The 22968-nt window shown below is 38.9% G+C and overlaps 2 protein-coding genes across 7 annotated transcripts in view; one reads left to right on the forward strand and one right to left on the reverse strand.

The window, feature by feature from the left end:
- Positions 1-815: 815 nt before the first annotated feature.
- On the forward strand, positions 816-19287 carry LOC115261406 (uncharacterized). The gene is made up of 4 exons (XM_029863022.2): positions 816-1191; positions 1254-1368; positions 2184-3050; positions 14751-19287. Exons 1-4 carry the CDS (start codon positions 1040-1042, stop codon positions 15387-15389), a joined length of 1773 nt encoding a protein of 590 aa, XP_029718882.1. The 5' UTR covers positions 816-1039; the 3' UTR covers positions 15390-19287.
- A 2314-nt stretch (positions 19288-21601) lies between these two features.
- LOC109429115 (ubiquitin-conjugating enzyme E2-17 kDa) overlaps positions 21602-22968 on the reverse strand; it is a 50448-nt gene continuing 49081 nt past the window's right edge. For all 6 annotated transcript variants that reach the window (XM_019704964.3, XM_019704962.3, XM_029863026.2 and 3 more), the window contains 2 exons: positions 22547-22832; positions 21602-22479 (listed from right to left, as the gene is read on the reverse strand). In XM_019704964.3, coding sequence (XP_019560509.1) covers positions 22354-22479; positions 22547-22832 — 412 coding nt within the window. In that variant the 3' untranslated portion in view covers positions 21602-22353. The remainder of the gene's footprint in view (positions 22480-22546; positions 22833-22968) is intronic.

The following is a 22968-nucleotide window of genomic DNA, read 5'->3' on the forward strand; positions in this document are numbered from 1 at the left end:
CAACAATCACAACGAATATCCAAGAGATCTGCGCTGGTGCTTGGCTCTTCGACAAGTCATGCCAAACATTTCAATAGGTCCTATCTGCATTTGAGAGGCTCTCTTTGTTCACTTTCTCTTTCAATTATTGCAATGTAATGGAACACTTTTCAACTTTTTTTGCAGTACAAATCAAAAGACGATTGTTTTGACCATCGTTCAATGCAAGGAGACAATCATAATACAAATAAACAGCTGAGATATTAACGAAAGAGAGGGAAACCAAAGAGAGCCTCTCTTCTGCAGATAGGACCTTTAGACATGTTTGGCTCAGAACCGAGCGGTTCTGATAATATGCTGATCGGTGCACAATATCAGATAGGTATTCAATTCAAATGCTTTACGTATACACCGATAGTTTTAACGACGCGTAGTGCGTCATCAGCATCATTGAAATCTCGCTCGAAATTTCAAAGTGATAAAACTCAGTTACCAAAGCGCAAATTCGGATGAAAATGTATCATCCCATATGCTCACTCGTGGTGAGTGTGATGATACTTTTTCTACTGCGTGACTGCAAAATTTCCCGTTTTTTATCACTTCAAAAACGCGAGGCAAACAATCATTGAAAATTAAAAAGTCAATGATTCCTATGAAAATTCTGTGATGCACCAAGTCACCTTAATCTATGATTCCAATGATCATTCATTCAAAACAGTTTGTTTTCACCAAAATGCTACTTTTCTAGACTACTGTGCATATTACTTACCCGCGCGGCCACTGACTTACCGCTGTTTTGAATTTTGACATCTCATTTTCGTGTGATTGTGTGCGTGAATTCCCCGGGCGGCTTTCGCGGCGGTAAGCACTTTCAGTCAGTAAAAGAAACTCTGCGCTGCTTTTGCTTGGCGTTTTTTAGCTAAAATACTTTGTCCAAAATTCAAGTTCCTGTCCTCGGTTATTCAAATTAATCACGGTGGTTCTGTGTAGTGTTCATTGATCGTTTGAAAAGTGCTACATTTGAGGAAATTGGCCATCGAAAGGACCCGCAAAAGTCGCAATGGCAAAACGTAGACGCGGGGGTCATCACAAGGCGAAAGCCAACCTTGCGAAGGCGAGGGCAGCAGCCCAGTCGGCGACCCGTTCTGCCACATCAATTACCAGCACCTTTGCTACACCGAAAGTCCATCCAGCGAGCAATGATTGCTATCCGTAAGATGGACACATTCCAAGTAGTAAATAGCAATATAAACTAACGGCATTCCCCATTTAAGGTTAAACAAGTTGTGTCGCTTGTGTTTGTTGTCAAACACCAATATGGAACCGATTTTCCCCTACGCGGGAGATAAGCGACTCGCTGAGAAAATTTTCCAGTGCACCAACCTGCAGGTATGTCCGCCCCTCAACTAATTTTGACCATTACAATGTGGGAAACCGGTTACGACAGATCTTGTCCATGCTAATGCGAAGAGAACGCCAAGGAATTGGATGCTTCCTTATAATAACATTCTCCTAAAAATCATTCCACAGAATTACTTTCCTAAGAGAATCTATGCACCCTTCTTCACGCAATGTTCTCTGGAGAATGTTATAGAACCAATTTTCTTTGTAGCTCTGAGCGGTCAATAGTTTAAAAGTTTATTTTCAATGCATTTATTCAAGGCAAAATTCATTACGTTCTAAACAAATTCTTGTTGGAGAAGCTTTTGTAGAAACTTCTTGAAGGCAATGCGGAAAACCGCTTCGAGGACATCTTAAAATTTTTGAAGGGGGCTCTTCCTTAATGAATCCTTTGAGAGATCCCTCCCTATACAAATACCCTTCAATACAGAGCTGTTACAGCTGGCACATATTCTGCGATTTCCCGTTTTTTTTTTTTGCATTTCGCACGTTTTTGCTAATTAACGGCGCGAATTTGCGGAAATGATTTTCAATTGCACTTACACCCAATTCGGAGCACTCGTTAGAGAGGGGAATGCGTTAAACGTCAGCAACTCAGTAGCAAAAGCTGCTACCATCAAATTGTTTGTATGGAGGATCGGAATTTTCTATTTTTTTTTGTATTGGAAGTCACTATTTAGTCACTTTCTCCAATCAAGTCACTATCTAGTCACTATTTTTACATACTTATTGGATTTCAATAGTTCTTAATTATCACTGCATTTACAAATAACAGCATTATGTCTCCTTCTTTCATATTTCAGATAAAGGAGAATCCCGAACAAGGCATTCCAAACTCAATCTGCGGGCAATGCAAGAAGCAACTCGACCTGTGCTACGAGTTTCGTCTACTGTGTTGGAAGAATGACGAAATCCTTCATAATCTGCACGCCATTCTAAGCCCTCACCAAAAGGTTGCTTACCGGCCACCGCAACTTCAGACGCAAATATTATCGGCCACCCGTTCCAATCCCGTTGTGCAGGTTCAGAAACTGAACCTGAACTCCATTGTAACACCCATGGCACCGCGACGTGGCCGTGTGGTTCGGAAAAGCTTCGGGGAGATTTCCCTCAGCCAGTTGTACTCGCCATCACGCTATGGTCAAAAAGGTCTTAATGCAAAGCCCCAGTTTACCAAGGAGCTAGTAGTTCGCTTGACACCGCTTTCGTCGACCCTTCTTAACAAGTACAAAAAGGCCGCGGCTGCGGCTGCCGCCAAGAAGGTGACTCAAACAAAAGCCGCAATGAAGTCCTTCCCCCAGGCGATAAAACCAAGAGGCAGGCCTCCGAAAGAAGAAGTCAAAGTTAAATCAAAGCCCCCAAAGGTTAACGCCAACATAATCAAGGCTAAGGCTAAAGTCGCACAAGCTAAAGCAAAGGCTAAGGCCAATGCCGCAAAAGCTAAGGCCGCCATGAAAGCTAAAGCAGAGAAAAAACAAGCAAAGGCGGCGGCTTCTGCAGCAGCGAAGAAACACAAAGCCAAACGCGCCGATTCCTCCGTACCACCGAAAAAACGAAAGCAAAACTTCGAAACGGCTCCGCCGACAGTCGCCACGGCCACCTGCGTCCTTTGCACACAGACCTTCAGCAGCGTGAAGGGTCTGAGCCGTCACATGGCTGTCCATGAAAATGTAAGTAGAATTGGTTGATGACTGACAGATGATAGATATAATTATCTAAGGGTTCTAACCCGACGTCTCCACTAGACAGAAATGTCTTACCATTTTGCTGGACAGATGTGTCATGACAGAAATGTTCCTCGCTGTTTGCATGGAAAGCAGCGGTGTTGATCATTCCTGTTACGTTTTCTCTTTCTGGCAGCAAAATGGCAAGACATTTCTGTCTAGTGGAGACGTGGGGTAATTGAATAGAAACACTGATTTTCAACGATATCCTATTATGCCCCTGTTATTGGACAGTGATAGCCATTCTCTAACTTTCAATTTTCAATTATTTCTATTCTTCTGACTCAGAAAAATTAGTTTTTTTTTTCTATTTAAGAAAGTTTAATACATATTGAATTCATTCTAAATGCCTTTGACATCTTAATAGAGTGATGTAATCAGGGATGGGAACACTCACTTGCAAAGAGTTACACTCACTTGGTGTTTTCTCAGCTCAGAAGCGTGAAATCAAGAAACAATGTATGGACGACTTTCGCCTTGTGGTTTTGTCTAAAAGTTTAGAGTAGGGGTCGCACACGCATACCAAAGTCGTGAGGGAGCTGCGAAGGCAACTCTCCACGAGGTGAATGTAAAATCACCTCGTGGAGAGATGCCTTCGCAGCTCCCTCACGACTTCGGTATGCGTGTGCGACCCCTACTCTATGCGGCAAACTTTTAGACAAAACCACAAGGCGAAAGTCGTCCATGCATTGTTTATTGATTTCACGCTTCTGAGATGAAAAAACAGCAAGTGAGTGTGACTCTTTGCAAGTGAGTGTTCCCATCCTTGGATGTAACTGAATGTTTTCAGAATCCTTACTCCTCACACTTCACAGATTACTTTTCATTCAATTCTCACCCCAAACTCTTCACTGCTTATTCTTCATTACTCACTCTGTACCGCTTACTTTTCACTGATCATTCCTCACTGTTAACTTCTCACTCTTCACTCTTCAATGGACAACACCCAGTAATCGTTGTTCACTCTCACTACACACTCTTAACTTCTCATTGTCTTCTTTTAATCTTTTACTTCTTAACACTCCTCACTGCTGAACACTCCTCATTTCTCACTCTTCACAATTCACTGTTCACCCCTTACTAATCACACAAAACTTCTCACTACTCAAACCAAACTCACTGTCACACAGTGGAAAAAAACAGTATAAAGTGTCAAGACGCCATGTTAGTGTTCGGCGCAGTGGTAAAACAAAGTATTGTAAACTACACTCTCACCATCTACACACAAATAGCCAACACAAGCTTAAATTCACCAAACCCGACAGCCCTCAACCGGCGATACAAACGTAGCGGTATACTATAATATCCCTGAAGAAGACTCAAACTAAGGGTCGAAACGTCGGATGAAATAGTATCACCCCGCTTATAATTTAACCTGACAGAAAAGCCAACCATAGAGGGATAACTCAAGGGCCCATATAGCCGAGGCGGTAAACGCACGGGTATTCAGCATGACCATGCTGAGGGTGACGGGTTCGATTCCCGGTCGGTCCAGGATCTTTTCGTAAAGGAAATTTCCTTGACTTCCTTGGGCATAGAGTATCTTCGTGCCTGCCACACGATATACACATGCAAAATGGTCATTGGCAGAGGAAGCTCTCAGTTAATAACTGTGGAAGTGCTCATAGAACACTAAGCTGAGAAGCAGGCTTTGTCCCAGTGAGGACGTTACGCCAAGAAGAGAGAGAGAGAGGGATAACTCTGCCATTCCGTCGGTCGTCTCCACAAACAGCACATGCCAAATCCTAAGAAACCACATGAAATGCCCTGAAACTCCAATAAACCCATTGAAAGCTTGGGGTTCAACCTTTTGAAAATACTCTGAAAGCCTTGAACTTCTTGAATGTCCTAAATCAATTTGAAACCTCACTGAAGTTTAAACTCTACTGAAGCATTATGCAATATTGAAACCCTATAACCCATTGAAATCCTCTGAAGCTTCCAGAAATGCACTGAGACTCCCTGGAATCCTATGATATTCCCAGAAACCCTCTTGAAGCCCCATGACTTTTCTAGAACTCCCTGAAACCTCCAGAAGCCTCCCCTGATACTCCCAGATTCCCATTGAAATTCCACGAAACCTTCTGAAGCTTTCCTGAAGCTCCATGAATCTTTTCTGGAACCCTGGGTCTTAGATCTCTGGAATCTCCCAAAACTCCTCCTGAAATCTACTGAATACCCATGAAACACCTTGAGAACGAACGCCCTCGACGCCAGTCTGAAACTCTCCGTAGCTCTCCGAAATCCATCGAAATGACTGAAACCCTATGTGGTGAGGATTTGCCGACCCCTCGGCGCACCGCCAATCTATAAACATTGTTTCTCTCTGTATTCATAAATAATTATCCAAGAACAAAATCCTATGTAAACATTTTTAATTCGAACAACCATTAAAGTTGAATATCTACAATCATTCGGTCGCGTTTTTATAACACGTCCCGAAACCCCCGAAAGAGTATCCGCGAAATAGTTACGGTCGTTCCGGAAGTCGGTTCCCGGTCTAAGTTTGTCCCTCCCCTATCGCTACAGTCCACTCCGGTATACTATGAAAATCATTGACACCCCATGAAACTTCTTAATTCAGAAACTCAATCTTTATCAAGAGAACATCCGATTGGACCAGTCTTGCCATAGATTCAGGAAACCCCGGATTTCAGGGCACATGCTTTTATACAATTGGCGTGGATTATACAATTATTCCATACATTAAACACATAGTAGAGATACACAAGATTGATTTACAACTACGAAATTATCAACAACTATTAAGTAAAATAAATACATTTTTTTAGAGTTTTGGCATAATATTGGAAAAATCGAAAAAAAAAACAAGTTAATGAAGTAATTAAAATATATCACAGTAGTTTGTTTAGATGGCTAATATGCCTTCGATCAGCGGATTGACGGACAGTTGGCAGCTAAGCAGGAACTTTCCACCAATGCGGTTGACAAACTCATCCAAGGTTTCCATATTTGCAATGTCGTGAAGCTCGTCAGTGGGATACCAAGGGTTAAGGTTAAAAATCATTTTGAGCAACTTATTTTGCTGTATCTGCAAACGCTTCCTATGAGTCATCGCACAGTTCATCCATGCTGGGCAGCCATAGGTGAGAATAGCCCGGAAGACACCTTTGTACAACAATAGTTTGTTGTGAAGTTGTAGAGACGATCGACGTTTTACTAGTGGGTAAAGCGAGTGGATAAGCCTTTTGAACTTGACGAGTGACTGGTTGATATGCTTATCAAACTTGAGTTTGGAATCAAAGGTTAGTCCTAGGTATTTTGCCTCAGAACACCAAGGTACACGATGCCCGTTGGCTCTGGAAGCAACAGAGGAGAGCGATTACGTAAGTAAACTGCCTGCGTCTTCGTTGCATTGATCTTTATTCTCCATTTTCGATGAAACCTTTCGATGCTGTCTTGTACTTCTTGCAGGTTTTGAATTATCAAGTGAGGGTCCCGGTGAGTCACAAAATTACCTGTATCATCCGCAAAAAACGCATAACTGACGCCGTTAACCTTGATTACGTCCGCTGTAAATAAGTTATACAGTGTTGGGCTCAGAACCGACCCCTGTGGAACTCCAAATTGTATTGGATGGGACCTAGAATGCTCTCCGCTCACTGACACTTGAAAACTCCTGTTTTTCAGGAAAATGAGCACCAACCGTGTTAAATAATTTGGAAAGTAGGTTTTTACCATTTTGTAAACTACAGCATCTTGCCAAACGGTATCATATGCTTTCTCTATGTCGAGCATAACCATACCTGTTGACTTCCGATCGTTGAATCCTCTTTTGATGGTTTGGGTGATCCGAACTGATGATTAGTCGAATGTGATCTTCTGAATCCAAACTGTTCGTAGGGATGATTTCATGATTATCAAGATGTCGGATCAATATAGCCAAAATAAGTCGCTCGAAAACTTTACTCATAGTGCTGAGGAGACTTATTGGCCGATAGTTTTCTGGTTTTGTGATGTCTTTGTTAGGCTTCGCAATAGCTATTACCTGAGCGTGTTTCTACTGCTGAGGGAAATAGCAATGTTTGATGCAGGCGTTATAGATTTTTGTTAAGTAAACCAACCAAGTTTGGTGTAAGTGGACCAGTCGCAGTTATCATGTTGCTGTTCTAGCAGAATAGCTACAGTTGCCTCTACATCGTTGTTGGTAGTAGGGTCACCAGGCAGCAAGTTATTGTGTGCTTTAGAAAAGCTGTCCGCAAAAACACAAGCTTTTTTAGCTGGAGAAATTATAAGGTTTCCATCAACCTTGAGTGGGGGGTTATACTTCAGTTTGTTTCTAAGATGTTTTGAAATTTTCCAAAACTTTTTACCACCTTTGACAAGCTCCTGGATCGTGTCGTTGAAGTTTCTGTACCGGACTTTTGCAAATTCTTCTTGAATCTTTGTATTCAGTGACTTGACGATTAGTCCCACAAACGGATCTCTGGTTCGTTGATATTGGCACCTCCTGGAGTTCCGAAGCCGAATAAGCAATTTCACATGATGTGGTACAATAACTTTATCAGTGTTGTGAAGAGTGACTAGGGGAACCGAGCACTGCTCTGCTTCTAGGATAGCTGCAGTAAATGTGTTGATTGCATCGTCTACATTCTCTGGGCTGTTGAGATTGTTGATAAGCTTCGCCGACAGATCTAATTTGGAATTAATTTCATGTTTGCAACGAGTCCAATTTGCCCTATCGTAGCAACGAATTTGTTTGTCATGGATCCCAACGCCAGAACCGATGTTCAGTTCGAAAGTGGTTGGAAGATGGTCTGAAGAAAGATCGTGGTGCACTACTGAAATAGTCATGTTCAGTAGGTTATTTGATATAACAAGATTCAAAACCGAGTGGGAACATAGGTAGGATTCTCTGGAGCATGGACATAAAAGTTGGAGGTCTGCAGTAATCCCGCCAGTGTGTTACTCGCCGCATTGGCTCTGTTGCAATGCCACAGGCGATGTTTTGCATTAAAATCTCCAGCGATGACAAAAGCTTCAGTACTTCGAGTGAGTGTCTTGATGTCGTGCTTGAACTTCGACAAATCTTCTTTTGATCGACTACCGGAAAAATACGCAGCTATTATGTTGAGGCAGTTGTTCACCAAGTGAATCCGTACACCGACTGTTTCAATAATTTTGGTCTTCGCGTGTTCGAGTACGGTGTGTTCAATACCTCGTCTCACCAAAATTGCTACACCACCACCGCGATCTGCTACAGAATTTGGACGATCTAGCCTTACACAAGAGAAGTCGGGGCTGAAGAACGACGTATTCGGCTGCAGCCAAGTCTCCGTCAATACTACATACAACATCTATTTCATGCAATTGTAGAAAACTAACTAACTCAAGAGTTTTGCTGCGAACTGACCTTCCGTTCCACTTCAGAACTTTGATCGTTTGAAGTCTATCGAATGTACAGATATTTTGCCATCAGCTCTTGAAGAGCGAAAAATTGTTCTTCCCTAGAGGTGCATGCTTTGAAACGGTTAAACATATCCCTGGCTAGGCTGAGGAACTCAGTGAGAGTAAAGAGGTCGGTGCTGTCCTTAAAGGTAGCATCCGTTGCGATACCAGATGTGGTGGGACGCGAGACAACTTCCGCAAATGATCGATTTGGTGCTACCCAGTTCGAGTTGAACTTTCGCGGAGTTTGAGTAGCAGGACCACCATTCGTGTTTGACCGAGGGACATTCTTTCCTTGTCGCTTGATGAACTCCAGACGAAAGGGACAATCCTTGAAGCTGGCAGCATGGTTTTGCCCGCAATTGGCGCATTTGATGTCCTTGTGGATTTTGGAGGTCCCATTATTTTGGCGATTTCTTCGGGATAGTGCAATCTGCGGATGCATGCTGTTTGCCACATTTTACACAACGTAACTGCATGTGATAATGTCGACTACCGTGGTTATGACTATGTTGGACAACTACTATTCCAATCAATCATATCAACGAAAAAGTTTACCAAAATTTAATTTCATTAGATAAACATTTGCCGTGAACCACTGAAACACAAAAGCATCGCAGTAGAGAATGATGCAAACGTCTCGCTCCACGTTGGGCGCCAATGTAACCGTTCGTCAAATTCGCTTGAGAAGTTTCAAAACTCGGTGGCTTTTGCGCCACTCTCGCGAACGAGAGACCACCGGTTCATATTTAAGTTTTCCCGACCAAGACGACTCTTACCTCAAGGCTTTCTCGAACGGTTGCTGGCTCGACTAAAAACTCCAAAATCTAATAAACGACACGAATCAATAACGGAAATTTACACAAAAAGAGATAAAGAACAGAATAAACAACAAGTGAACATTTAGGAATCACTGAAGTGAATTTATTGGAATAAATTTAGCAAACAAAGCAAAAACAATAGAAACACGAAAAAATAACAATTGAATTCATTTTAAACGTATATTGTTTCACAAAATATGCTCGTCAAGTGTGTGTGTGTGTGTGTGTTGTGTGTGTGTATGATCATGGCCATGATTGACGTACCTGCGCAGGATTTGTTCGTCGACGGTGGTTTCTCCTGGCCAATCGTCGACGTAGGCTTGCTGTCCTGAATGTTCGCCGGATTATAGGTGCGGAGGGGTGTCGGCGACCCGGTACTCTGCCTGATCGTGCCTAAACTGCACGCAGGTAGGCCGGAATAATCCCCTTGAGTCCGTTTAACTGCCAGTAACTGGCGGGCGAGGACGAGCACTAGGCTTAGAGCCCAAAATAAAAAGCGTCTCTTGGACGCTGAGGTCCAAGGACGAAACACAGAGTTAAAACAATATACACTAAAAACGAGTTCAAATTCACAATTACCTTTGGAAAACTTAAACGAATGCTCAGGGAACAGAGTGTCTGCCCCTGGCGACAAGATCCTAAATTTAGTCCACTAAGTAACGAAAAACAAAGACAATAAATATTAAATTCACTTCAAACAACTGAACTACATTATTTCGAAACACTACACACCTTTACAAACTAAAAAAAACTGGCAGAAGGTCGCCGAAGCTCACTTCTGTTCTCCAGCCGACTCTAACTTAAAATGATGGAGTCAAGTCGATTTCTCTAGTCAAGTAAATTTCCTGCTATTGAAGCAGTCGTCTATTGAATGTACAAACAATTATTTACAAGTGCGCCAAATTCAGCTCGCACATGGCTGTAAATCTATTTTGCGCCATCGAAAAAAGTCCTATAAGATACGCAACATGAATCGTCATTAGCTTATTTATTTATTTATTTATTTATTGAATACCTTGTAACGTAAGACATACATCTTTTTTGTTGTTACAGTTTAGATTATAAATTGATAAACAGATATCTAATGTGCATAATGAAAGATTGTTCTCTTCAACTAACTAAATTACCCGTCTATTGCAAGTGCTGTAGGAGATTTCTTCTAAAACCTGATTTAGAAGTGATTGTTTTAACAGAAATTGGTAAACTATTCCAGTTAACAATACCTCTGACGAAGAAGGATTGGCTGTAATACATAGAATTATGTTGTGGAACTCTGTAATTTGCTGTACGTGTGCCTCTCAATGGAACCAGTTTTTCGAAAAGGAAGCCTGGACTGGAGGTAATTCTTATTCTGAAAACATTGAAGCACGATCTATACTTGTAGAAATTAGCGAAGGGGCAGCCTATAAGGTTCTTTTGAAGATGGGATACATGAGAATACCTAGAAAGGTTATACACATATCTTACACAGGCGTTGAGTGCAATTTTAAGCTTGTGAATTGTTCCACTTAAGGCGTTTGTGTAGACAAAATCGCCATAAATAAAGTGGGGAAGCAATAGTGTTTTGAAAAGTTGTAATTTTGTTTCGGTACTACAACTTCTAGTGGTCAAGTTCAAACGTTTTAATGAACCATACACTTTTGAACACTGATGATTTATGTGATCATCCCATTCTAAGTTATTTGTAAATATAACACCCAAATTATTTACCCGTTGTACAAACATGACTTCAATTCCATCGATTAAAATTCTAGGTGGTGTAATCGTTTGTTTTCTTTTGGAAATTATTATGGCTTTTGTTTTGCTAGGATTAATGGGCAACAAATTATCTTTCGACCAATTTACAAGCATGCAGAGATCATGATTCATCATGCTCGCTATGGTTGTCAAATCCGTATTATCATCGATACAAATATATATTTGGACATCATCCGCAAACAGATGAACCGAACAATAATTCAAAATACTTGGGAGATCGTTAATAAAAAGAGAGAATAGAAGAGGACCAAGAACCGATCCTTGAGGTACTCCTGATAAAGTGGGTTTGAAACTTGAGAAAGCACCATTATAATTAACAGCCTAACTACGATTACTCAAATAACTTTTTACCAGCTTTGCAGCATCGGCAGAGAAACCATAAAGTGAAACTAGTTTATTAATCAATTTAGTGTGTGAAACTCGGTCGAAGGCTTTAGCAAAATCGATCATCAATAAAATTGTTATGCCATTTTTGTCAACCGTTCGTGCAATATCATCATGGACTCTCATCAAAGCTGTTTCAGTGCTGTGGTGTCTCCTAAAACCGGACTGGAAGGGATGTAATAAGTTCATTCTGGTAACATACTCCGAAATCTGGCCTTTGATAAGCTTTTCAAATACTTTTGATGTACTTGATAACAGGCTTATAGGCCTCAAATTGGTAATTGATGAGATGTTTGGCTTTTTGTTAATCGCAATCACTTTAGTACGCTTCCATTCACTTGGAAATTTATTCGTTACTATTATAGCATTAAATAAATGTTTAAGCATGGGCAGCAGAAGAGGAATTAAGATTTTCACGAACCTTATGGGAATGCAGTCCATTCCGACGGCATTCGACTTAATTTCGAATACTGCGTTGACTATTTAATAACCAAGTACCGGTCGGAACTTAAACCCATTTTCGTTTCCTAAATATTCGACACTATTGGTTTCCTCAGTACAGAAATTTGAAGAAAAAAATTCATTTATTGAATCCGCAGTGAACTCTTCACTGTATGAGTTGGTGTTCCTATTTGTTATTCCTAATTTTTTCACACACAGCTTAGTCTAGACACAAACCTTACATGAAACGGATAATCTCTACTAATAGAAACGGTTCAAACTGAAAGTCAAATTCAACGAATCTATTTCAAATGAGATTTTACTTGAAAAGATAAAAACGTCAAAAGCTACAAATTAAACTAAAATAATCATGAAAACTAATAATGAATTATAAAAAAAAACAAATTTTAAAATCAAAATCGAAATATTCAAAAAATTTAACAATTTAATCTAACTGAATTCAAACTTTATTTTACTTAAACAGAATAAAAACGTCAAAACGTTACAGTGTTCATGTCGGACGATCGCGAACCACACACTGAGGCAAAAACACTTAGGAATTTCATAACTCGAAACTTATGAACGGGTGATTTTTCTATTTCAACACTCGCTTATTGACTTTATAGTTGTTGAACACGCGTTCCATAGCTACAACTTATGATTGATATAAGCGGCATGGTTGTGAAAAGATCATAATGAAAATCTATGAAAATTGTAACAGTGATGGTATGATTTCCAATAAGCTGCGTTTTAGACGAACAACCATTACTCACAGAGCTGTTTTCAGAATTATCGGACATGAAATCAAATTATTTGAATTTCCCAAGTGTCGATAAACTTTCTCCAAAAATCAACGACAAATCTTGAAATACGTAAGTAAAACGATCGGCCTCTTAATCGATTTCCACGTTTTAATTAAAGTGAAAAGAAGCAAGTTTATTTGTTGAGATTAAAGTGAAAAGAAGGAAGTGCATTTTTTTTCTCCACAAATTGCTGGGCATGCAAACTTGCATCCATGAATGAATGTGCACTCGCTTCTTGTATTTTTATTTCAAGTGATCCATGAGGAGAAATCGATCGTTTTACTTACGCGGTAATTCAAGAAACATGACATGACATGATTGAACAAAATTAATTCACCAAAAATCCCTAAAATAGAAATACGAATATTATTCCACTTGCGGCAAGATATTCATAATTGTTAATATTGATTTCCATAAGTTTTCGAAGTTGAATCCAATAAGAGCAAACGTACGATAGTTATAATTTTGATCCAACGATATTCATAAGAGAAACTTAAGATATCGTTAAGCGGCTTGATATTGATCTTCCCCTTCTAAATCATAAGCGAAATGTATGTCTTTCAACAATAATCGTAGTGTCGCCAAATCATAAGGGGTTCTAATGTTCTTCCTAAGTATTTTTGCCTCAGGCAGCAGCACGAACAGTTTGCTCCGCAGTGGACAGCGATGCGATGGCATTTTTTGTGTCTTCTGAACCGATTTTATTCACGGTTTTCCAGCACTGACGAGCGGTTACTGGTACACTGACGGTAATCACTTCTTTGCATTTTTGAATAATAAAAATGATTAAATTGGATTGTGTTCTCGGATTTGTGTGTTATACACATAGTTTTCAACCTAGAATTTAAGCGTAGAAAAAACATATAGAGAGGCTTTTAATCTATCTAAAAGCCATTGTCTTGAAATTGAACATCGATTTTAAGTTTTTCAATGCATATTGCCATGAAATCGGTCACCAAGGGGATATGCAATAGTGTTTCATAGTAATTATCTTTCTCAGGACTTGCTTGTCAACTTACTGGTGAGTGAATTTAACATTTTTTTGTATACTTTCTTGTAATTTTGTTCTAATTGTATTATAGTTTATAATGCGTTGCAAATTTGTGTTGAATCATCTCTAACGAAATAAGATGGTAAACTAAATTATTAGGATCTAAACTGCCGTCACTCGCATAACAGTCCCAATCTTTGCTGGGTTTCCTGTTCATATGGGACTGTTTTGCGAGTTAGGGCAGTACATACATATTACAAAATTGGAATTAATGGTTGTTTGAGCAAGTCGACTAAAAAAAATATTAAATAACGCGCACTGGAGCGGCAAAAGCTTGCAATAGACAATATCTTGACTTTTTTTTTATCTGTATTAACAAGATTTTTAGCCCTAGGCTAGTTCATCTCGGGGCCCACGCTTTACTTACCTTCCGAAGGAAGAAATCACATTTTGTGAGTTTGTCGGGAGTGGGATTCTATCCCAGGTCCTCGGCGTGATAGTCATCTTGAAATGACAATTGATTGATTTGTCTTTATTTGAGAGACCTGAAATAACAATGGCTATAATGCTTCCTTTTCCCATCATATGGTGAAAATATAACGAAGCCACTCTTCCAATTTTCGAGAGCACAAATCTGAAGAACAAAATGTCGATTTGAGCTGAAAAATTGTTCGATTGGTCTCTTGCTGATGGTGATCAAATTAAATTTGAATGTCAAATAATGAATCATGCAAGTGCAATCAATATGTTTGAACATGCTAGTTGTTGATCTGTTGAATTTTACTGTTTCTACGGTGTTGCCGAATACTTGATTAATTTTGTAGAATAGGACTCTTTATTAATAACGTACTGCGTGTCTACGCCCAATTGTCCCATGTTATATGGGAATCCCATATAACATGGGACAAGTATGCGTAGAACGGCAGCGTAAGAGTTGATCGATTTTGTATAACTCTGAAATTTAATAGTAAAATCTGAAAAATACCACACAAACAATGTATATTATACGTAGTTATATATGTTTTATTGAATTTTCCAGAATCGTAAAAGTAACAGCGTTTTTAACTGCAACATCTGCAAGAAAGAATATCTTAAAGGAAACCAATTCCGCGAGCATCTGGATAGCGTAGAACATTTGGGTAATGTTGCACGCAACGAAGCTGACGAGGGCGATGTCTCCATACTTCCGGATGGGGTGGAACCGGAGGTCTCGATATTGCCCGATGACGACGATGAACGTATCCTCCCAGACGATTCGTCGAATGCTGGGGCGAATGTTTCCATGGAATCCACCATTAACACTGACCCAGAGGTAGAGGAAATCACAGATCACGAGGGACCGGCACCAGAGATAAGATCGCAACCTTCTCCGGATGCCAACGATAGTTCCCAGCCAGAGGAACCATCCCAACTGGATGAGTCAACCGAGCCGGACTGCATCGAAATCAGCGACAAGCAGGTGAACGACGAACAACCGCCAGCGCCGGTCATCAGTGCAGCCCGCGAGGCCAGTCCGATACCGGTTGAGAGTGAATCGTCCAGAGATGGCAGTGGCGCACAGCAAGGAGAAGATTGCTCTACAAACAACGCAGAGAATCTGTTCAATGGGAGCGCTGCAGACGCGTTGAACGCATCGCGACGCGTCACATTTTCGGACATCACTGAAATAGTCGATTAACTATTGCGTTGAAGGGTAAGACGATTGAGATGGTATATTTTATTTTAAACTCATAGAATATAGAGCCACCGTCACCATGAAAATATTACTGAATAAGTTTGCGTTGCTAAGTTTTCTTCCAACGGGTCTGGTACGTTTGGCATAAGGCCGTTTGGCATAAGGACATTTGGCATAAGGACGTTTGGCATAAAGGACATTTGGCATAAAGGACGTTTGGCATAAAAGACGTTTGGCATAAGGGACGTTTGGCATAAAGGACGTTTGGCATAAAGAATATGTGAAATATATTTTCCCTCTGGAGAAAAATTAAAGAACAGCCTTCAAGGGAAAGAAGGCAAACTTGTTGTTGGTGCATTATATTGGATCTCATATTTTCAAAATAACCTTTTGCTTCCATGAATTTGTTTTTTTTTTTTCGGAAGGGGAATGTTCCTTCTTTTGTATATAGGCTGTTCTTCATCGATACAAGCAATTTAGATTCCGGTAATGGTTCTTTCTAGCAAATCATCCTTGTCTGCATATTATATCCATAAAAGTTATGGCATTATAATGTATTATCCTTCTTTTGTATACTTATCCTTTTTTTACTTTAAGTATGTATGTCACTTTTTACTGAAATCATTTTATGCCAAACGTACTTTATGCCAAATGTCCATTATGCCAAACGTCCTTTATGCCAAATGTCCTTTATGCCAAGTGTCCTTTATGCCAAACGTCCTTATGCCAAATGGCATTATGCCAAACGGCCTTATGCCAAACGTACCAGACCCCTTCCAACTGTAATTGTGTTTTAAAGTAATCGATTTCAACAAATCAAACTTAAAATGAGTGTCCTGTAGACGATATAGAGCGATTCCAAGCAACAGCATCAAAATTAAGGAAAATTTTTAATTCATGATTTTCTATTGAACTGAAACTTTGCACAGTTTTTCAGTTCCATCTAAATCGCCATTTTTTGATATCAAATTTTTATTTAGAGCCACGACTAACTTTTCAAAAGGGTGTATGTGAAAATGGTTCAAAAATATTCAAAAATATGCACAGCAAAAACGGATTGTTCGATTGTTATGAATTTTTCAGCAAAGTTAGATAGCTAAATGGTGATTTCTAAGAAAATATACACTGTGAAAAAAAATCTATTTTATCATTGAAAAACATCATTTTTGTCACAAAAACTCAAATATCTCAAAACCCTATCTTTTTACCAACTTGAATTTTTTAGGGAAAACGGTCCATTGTATTAGCAATCTACCATAAAAATTTGGTGATGGTAAACTAATAAACAAAAAAGTTATAACATTTCAAAAATTTCACAATTTTTACATTTAGTAAAAAAAATTTTTCTGTGTAAATTATTTCGGCCGGGAATCGCGATTTGATGCTGATTTTATTGTTCAGCAAAGTTAGATAACTAAATGGCGATTCCTAAGAAAATATACACTGTGAAAAAAAATCTTTTTTAACATTAAAAAATATCATTTTTGTCACAAAAACTCAAATATCTCAAAACCCTATCTTTTTACCAACGTAATTTTTTTAGAGAAAACGGTCCATTGTATTAGCAATCTACCATGAAAATAAACAAAAAAGTTATGACAATTCAAACATTTCACAATTTTCACATTTAGTAATAATTTTTTTTAGTGTAAATTATTTCGGCCGGAAATTGAAGTTTGATGCTGATTTTATTGTTAATGGCCTTGCGTGAGTAAAACAAGTTGTTTTTATTATATATTATATATACATATAATATAATATACTATGTACCGTAATGTTCCGATTTTATCACGCCCTCCGCGCATTAGTCGTTTATTCATTAATTTGCTGTTACATTTGAGGACAAGTGTTTTCCCTCTTCTTCAAGATGAATGTTGAAAGCGTGTTTTGCAACGTTAAAAATATTGAAATGGGTATAGATGCTGAAGAATATTACAGGGCATTTTTGAAAAGGGGCGTAATTAAATTGTTTAAACAGATGTCGCTGATGGCAATTTCTCAGTTGTTGTCGTTTTCGAACTTCCTGCGCCCTGCTTTACCGATGATATACAGATGGCTCGTTTGTCAAATTCTAGACGGCAGGACGTGCAAATGCGTAATTTTGTACACAATGTGGACATTTGGGCATAACCAGTCTCTTTCAGTTTATCTATGGTGCTTTCGGTGAGATTTCGTAACTCTTTTGAACATTTTTTTTCATCAAACGGTCTACAAGAAAGCGACTGTTCATCTTGTTCGTTAGATTATAATAAACAAAATCACTTATTAATTTTAACTTACTTGTTTGGTGTTGGTGGCTGAAGAAAAAAAAATACTATACAATTTTTAATATTCATAGCGGTAGTATTTTTTTGTTTTTTTCGTGAGCATTGTCAGGTATGTATACAGACAAACAAACGTAACACTGGCGAAATTTTCATTGACCACGCCTTCAACGATCATTTTGAATCTTGGATGTGGCTTTCATAACAAGAAGAGCGCCCATCGTTTTTCTTTGCGTTTGACGTTTCACACTAGCGCCTTCTGATGACGATATTGCACAACGCAGTGTTTCGTGAAACATTTCCACCAGGTGGTGATAGTGTGAACTGGGCGATGAATTTTCACTAAAATTGTTCTAGGCGTTTCGTCTGTTTGTCTGTGGTATGTACCTCTTATGCATTTGTTGTTGTTGAAGTTACTCGCATTCTTCCGATCATAAAGTCTGTTCTCTACACACTTAATTTTGATTACCGAGTTCGGTAATTTTTTGACGAGATTAAAACTGCTGAGCACCGAACTCGTTCAGCAAAAATGCATTGTTTACCTTTTCCATGCGATTTTGACAGTTGTTTTACTGAGCCTCAGTAAAATCGATTACCGAAACTACCGAGATCGTACTGCTGTTATAATCTCGTCAAAAAAGTACCGAACAGGCAATTCAGAAATAAGTGTGTAAGAGGGATTTTTTTTGCGGATAAACTAGACGTATACGCGTATAAAAAACTTTTATTATACAGCTTTTGTCTTAAAAATAAATTCAATTCCATTTTTCTTATAATCAACAGCTTTTCAACACTATCAAGGGATTTTTTCACCAGTCACGTACAATAAAAAGTATGACAATCTCAATATTTTTGATCACAACACTGGATCGCGTCTAAGTTTCAAATAGATACTATAGTAATTACGAATAATCAAACTAAAGTATCATGAAAACAACTTGTTTAATTCAGGCGGTAGCCTTTACAATAAAATCAGCATCAAAATATAATTCTCGAAATAATTTACACAGAAAAAAATTTTTTTTTGTTACTAAATGTAAAAATTGTGAAATGTTTGAAATGTCATAACTTTTTTGTTTATCAGTTTACCATCACCAAAATTTTATGGTAGATAGCTGATATAATGGGCCATTTCCCCTAAAAAATTGAAGTTGGTAAAAAGATAGGGTTTTGAGATATTTGAGTTTTTGTGACAAATATCATATTTTTTCAAAGTAGAAAAAGAATTTTTTTACAGTGTATATTTTCTAAGGAATCATCATTTAGTTATCTAACTTTGCTGAAAAATTTATAACAATCGAACAATCCGTTTTTGCTGTATAGCTTTTAGAATATTTTAGAACTATTTTCGCATACACCCTTTTGAAAAGTTAGTCGTGAGTGAATATGAAGGTTTAATATCAAAAAATGGCGATTTATATGAAATTGAAAAACTGTGCAAAGTTTCAGATATTTTTGAAATGGTCGCTCAGGATCGACTGACATGACTCCGTGGAATTCCTCTATATATATTGAGCAACATCAGTAGCAGCATGTATCGTACAAAAGACAAAATATACAAAATTGTTTTAACAAATAAAGCTTACTAATGTAATTTAAGCACTTATCGGTGAATAAATGGCGTAAAATGCATTTCATATGTGAATAAATTGACTGATTTGTAGAGAAAATTTTCCATTGTCGGCAAGTTTAATTGATACATAATAGGTTAAATTGTAAAGACTATACAGGTACTCTTCGATATAACGTACAAAAAAGGGTCTGTGTCATTTGGCATAAAGCCATTTGGCATAAGGCCCTTTGGCATAAGGTCACTTGGCATAAATACATTATTACGGTCATTTGGCATAATGGACACTTGGCATAATAAAGAAGGGTGCATTTATATTATGCCAAATGGCCATTATGTCAAATGACCGTTATGCCAAATGTCTTTATGCCAAGTGACCTTATGCCAAATGTCCCGCTTCCTACAAAAAACTTTTCTCTTTGTATGTTATATCGAAGCAGACAAAAATTTTATATTTTTTATGCTAGTATTGATGTATTTGACGTGAAATTAACCCCAAATAATGATTTCGGTGAAATTCGCAAAAACAATCATAGGGGGATTCACTTAACAGCGTAAACTGATTAAACTGATCAAACGTCGCGAACACCAAGGCAACCTTTGATTATTTTATTCACAAAATCATGAAACATTTCAAATAAGCAGAAAATCATGGCTTACGCAGCAATGTAATCTGTTTGGTGAGTACCCCTAATGAAAAACATGAGATTTCACGAAAAACTCATTTCGTTTTTTGTGCTTCGATATAACGTAGGTACATTTTGCTTCGATATAACGTACACAATTTTTTCCCCAAATTGCTGTAATTTTGGGTAAAAAAGCTAACGCTGCAACACAGCATTGATTTGAGTGATTTCGTAGATTATTTGGTGATTATTACTGGAAAAAATGATTTTTTCAATGGTGTACGTTTTTTTTTTTTTGTTTAGAGAGACTTTACCTCTGGGGCATTCGTCTCTAGATGTACGTTATATCGAAGCAAAATGTACGTTATATCGAATTCGCTATATCGAGGGTACGTTATATCGAAGAATACCTGTAGTCTCTAACTGCTTATAATGTCTTTCAGGGTTTTATCTTTGAGACCATTAATAAACCTCTTAGATCAAAATTTGGTTTGAGAAATCGCAACACAATCCTTGGACATAGAGTTATCATCGTGAATCCTGCATAAAATCACAAAAGCATAAAGGGTCACAGACAAGCACATGTAACACTTCTAACATTTCATCACAGACAAGCAGACGTCTCCGGTCTCCCTTTAGTCACCTCTTATCGTTTTATTTGTTTAAAGAATATTTAAACCAAATATTCTGTAGTTTGCAAATTGCTCGCAGACGGCGCTCACATAATTTTTGCTCCTGTTTCACGTTCGCTCACTACCGGCACCTGAGCGTTTTGTGAAATAGCGTGTTTGGCATTGGCACGTTAACATGACGATGATTTTATAAAATATATATATGCCAGTGGATCAATAAAGCAAGAGGTGAATATTGATGCATTTTGTCTTACGTGACTAGATGTTTTCCAGAACCCTATCATTTTCAACACCACTGCTCAGCTCACTTCACCGCAAAATGTAAATAAAGAAAGTGACGTCACACAAACCATCGGAATAGCAACTAGTGCGTACCTTCTACGGGCTCCAGAAGAAGCTGCGGTCGAAACAGATTCACCCACGCACCAAATGCACCATGTACAAAATGCTAATAAGACCGGTGGTCCTCTACGGACACGAGACAAAGACCATGCAAGCACTCGGAGTTTTCGAGCGACGCGTGCTAAGGACGATCTTCGGCGGTGTGTAGGAAAATGGCGTGTGGCGGTGTGTGCAGGAGAAAATCATGCCCGGCACGTCGCATTATATCTTGTCCTTTGTCATGGCTCCTGGAAAGGTGGTCCTGCTTCCACCTTTCAACCACCTCATGTCTACTGCCGTGAATCGCATATCGGTCCCATTTGCATAGGAAATCCAGCAGAGATGGGACTGATATGCGATTCAAGGCAGTCTATTCGCCAGAGGCACATTTGGATCGCGGCACGAAGCCGTTTGAAGGGGCAAAGAGCTTCTGGTAGAACTTCTGTGTTAAGAATGGCACAGCATCCGCTGTTCGTGTCGTTCCGCCGGATTCCATGCAGCATTACCACTCACGTTGTTTATGACTGCTTTTACTATACTAGGAGTCCTCTAGTGGGCCCACATCAAGCTCGCCCTCGTCCGGGAACGCTGCCTCCAGATTTTGTGGGTATGCTGCATTCCGGTTGCTTAGGTCGCTGTTGTAGGATGTACCATGGCGATCGGCAACCGTACATTATCAATGACGTAGAGTTTTGGGCGCAGTTTGGAATTCGAAGGAAAAAATATTCTGGAACGCGTGGTGTGACATTTTTCATATGCTTTATTTTACTATTTTTTTTCTTGAGTTTTTGCAGTACAATAAGTTTACTTTTAAATTAAACTTTTATGGTTTAAATAAGACTTGAATTTTATTATTTCACATTTCACTTCAGTAAGTGTTTCTTGAAAGTAGGTCATCCGATTTTTCTTCTACTTAGTGTTCACTGTTATCCTTGATAATTTTCTTTTTTTGTTTTTGCAGTAGTTATCTTGCGTGTGTGTGTGAGAGTGTGGTCATACATATCATTGTAGGATTTGTTTATTAATATTAAACACCTTGTAGTCGGTACATTTATGTATGGTTTTATTATTTATATTAACTTTTTTTTCTGTTCGTCTTAACATCTGCCGAAAGGGAACAATGTCAAATAAATGTTTTTACAGCGTAATATTTTCTCATAACTGTACGATTTTAATATTTTCCTTTATTAGTACTTGCGGTTAGTAGTTATCTTTTGTGGCTGGCATTTTTTGAGTTCTCGGATAGGTGTTCGCAGCTGTGTTTTGACGCCGTCTGCTACTAATAGCTTCTACTCGCAGAAGAGAAGATCTAGTTAAAATATGGAAATGATTCGCAGATTTGAAGACTACCATTGGACTGTCCAAATTTTAACTGAACGGAAAAGACACCGGGAAACAGCGACGGGAAAGTGAAAGGAAGTTAGGGCCGTAATGAAGGTTCCCTACACGAGGATTCTTACACCGAAGGGCACGACACTTTGCGGGAGAAAGGGGCTAGTCGATAAAACTCTGCTCGACACATGCTTTTACTCGCTTTTCGTATTCTCTGCGGTTTTCCTTATATAGTTGTGCCGCCATTGAGTTTGCAGGTGAATTAGGATTAGGATCGCTAAGTAGTGACTGCAAGTGGGAAAGAGAACATGTTGGTACTTCAATCAATCGCAATATATGAGCAAAAGTGGCTTACCTGTATGGAAGTTAGAATAGCGGAAACGTCATACGTTGGACTCCATCTATTCTGTAGAATGTCCAGACAGATACCGCCATCTGCGTACACGTTCGGGTGGAACATCTTTGATACAAAGCGTACGGTTGGCGGTTTGTTCGGATACTCCTCAGTGAACTCTATCGTCAGTTTGAAGGTGCCATCTTCAAACGGTGTGTCGTGTGGGCCGAATATTACGGCATTCCAGATCATGATGTTGTTATCTGTGGGAGCACCGGAAACTCCGGTCGGTGGGTCTTCCTGGAGTCTGAAAAGTAGAAGATAAGAATAAACGGCATTGGTATAACACTATTTTGTTCATGCAAGAAATACGATACAAAGCTCGTGTTTGAGTATACTATTTACTTCTCAGTGATCACTCCCGGATCATGAAGAAAGAACAC

The sequence above is a fragment of the Aedes albopictus genome, chromosome 3 (assembly GCF_035046485.1).
Source record: "Aedes albopictus strain Foshan chromosome 3, AalbF5, whole genome shotgun sequence".
NCBI classification, from domain to species: Eukaryota; Metazoa; Arthropoda; class Insecta; order Diptera; family Culicidae; genus Aedes; species Aedes albopictus.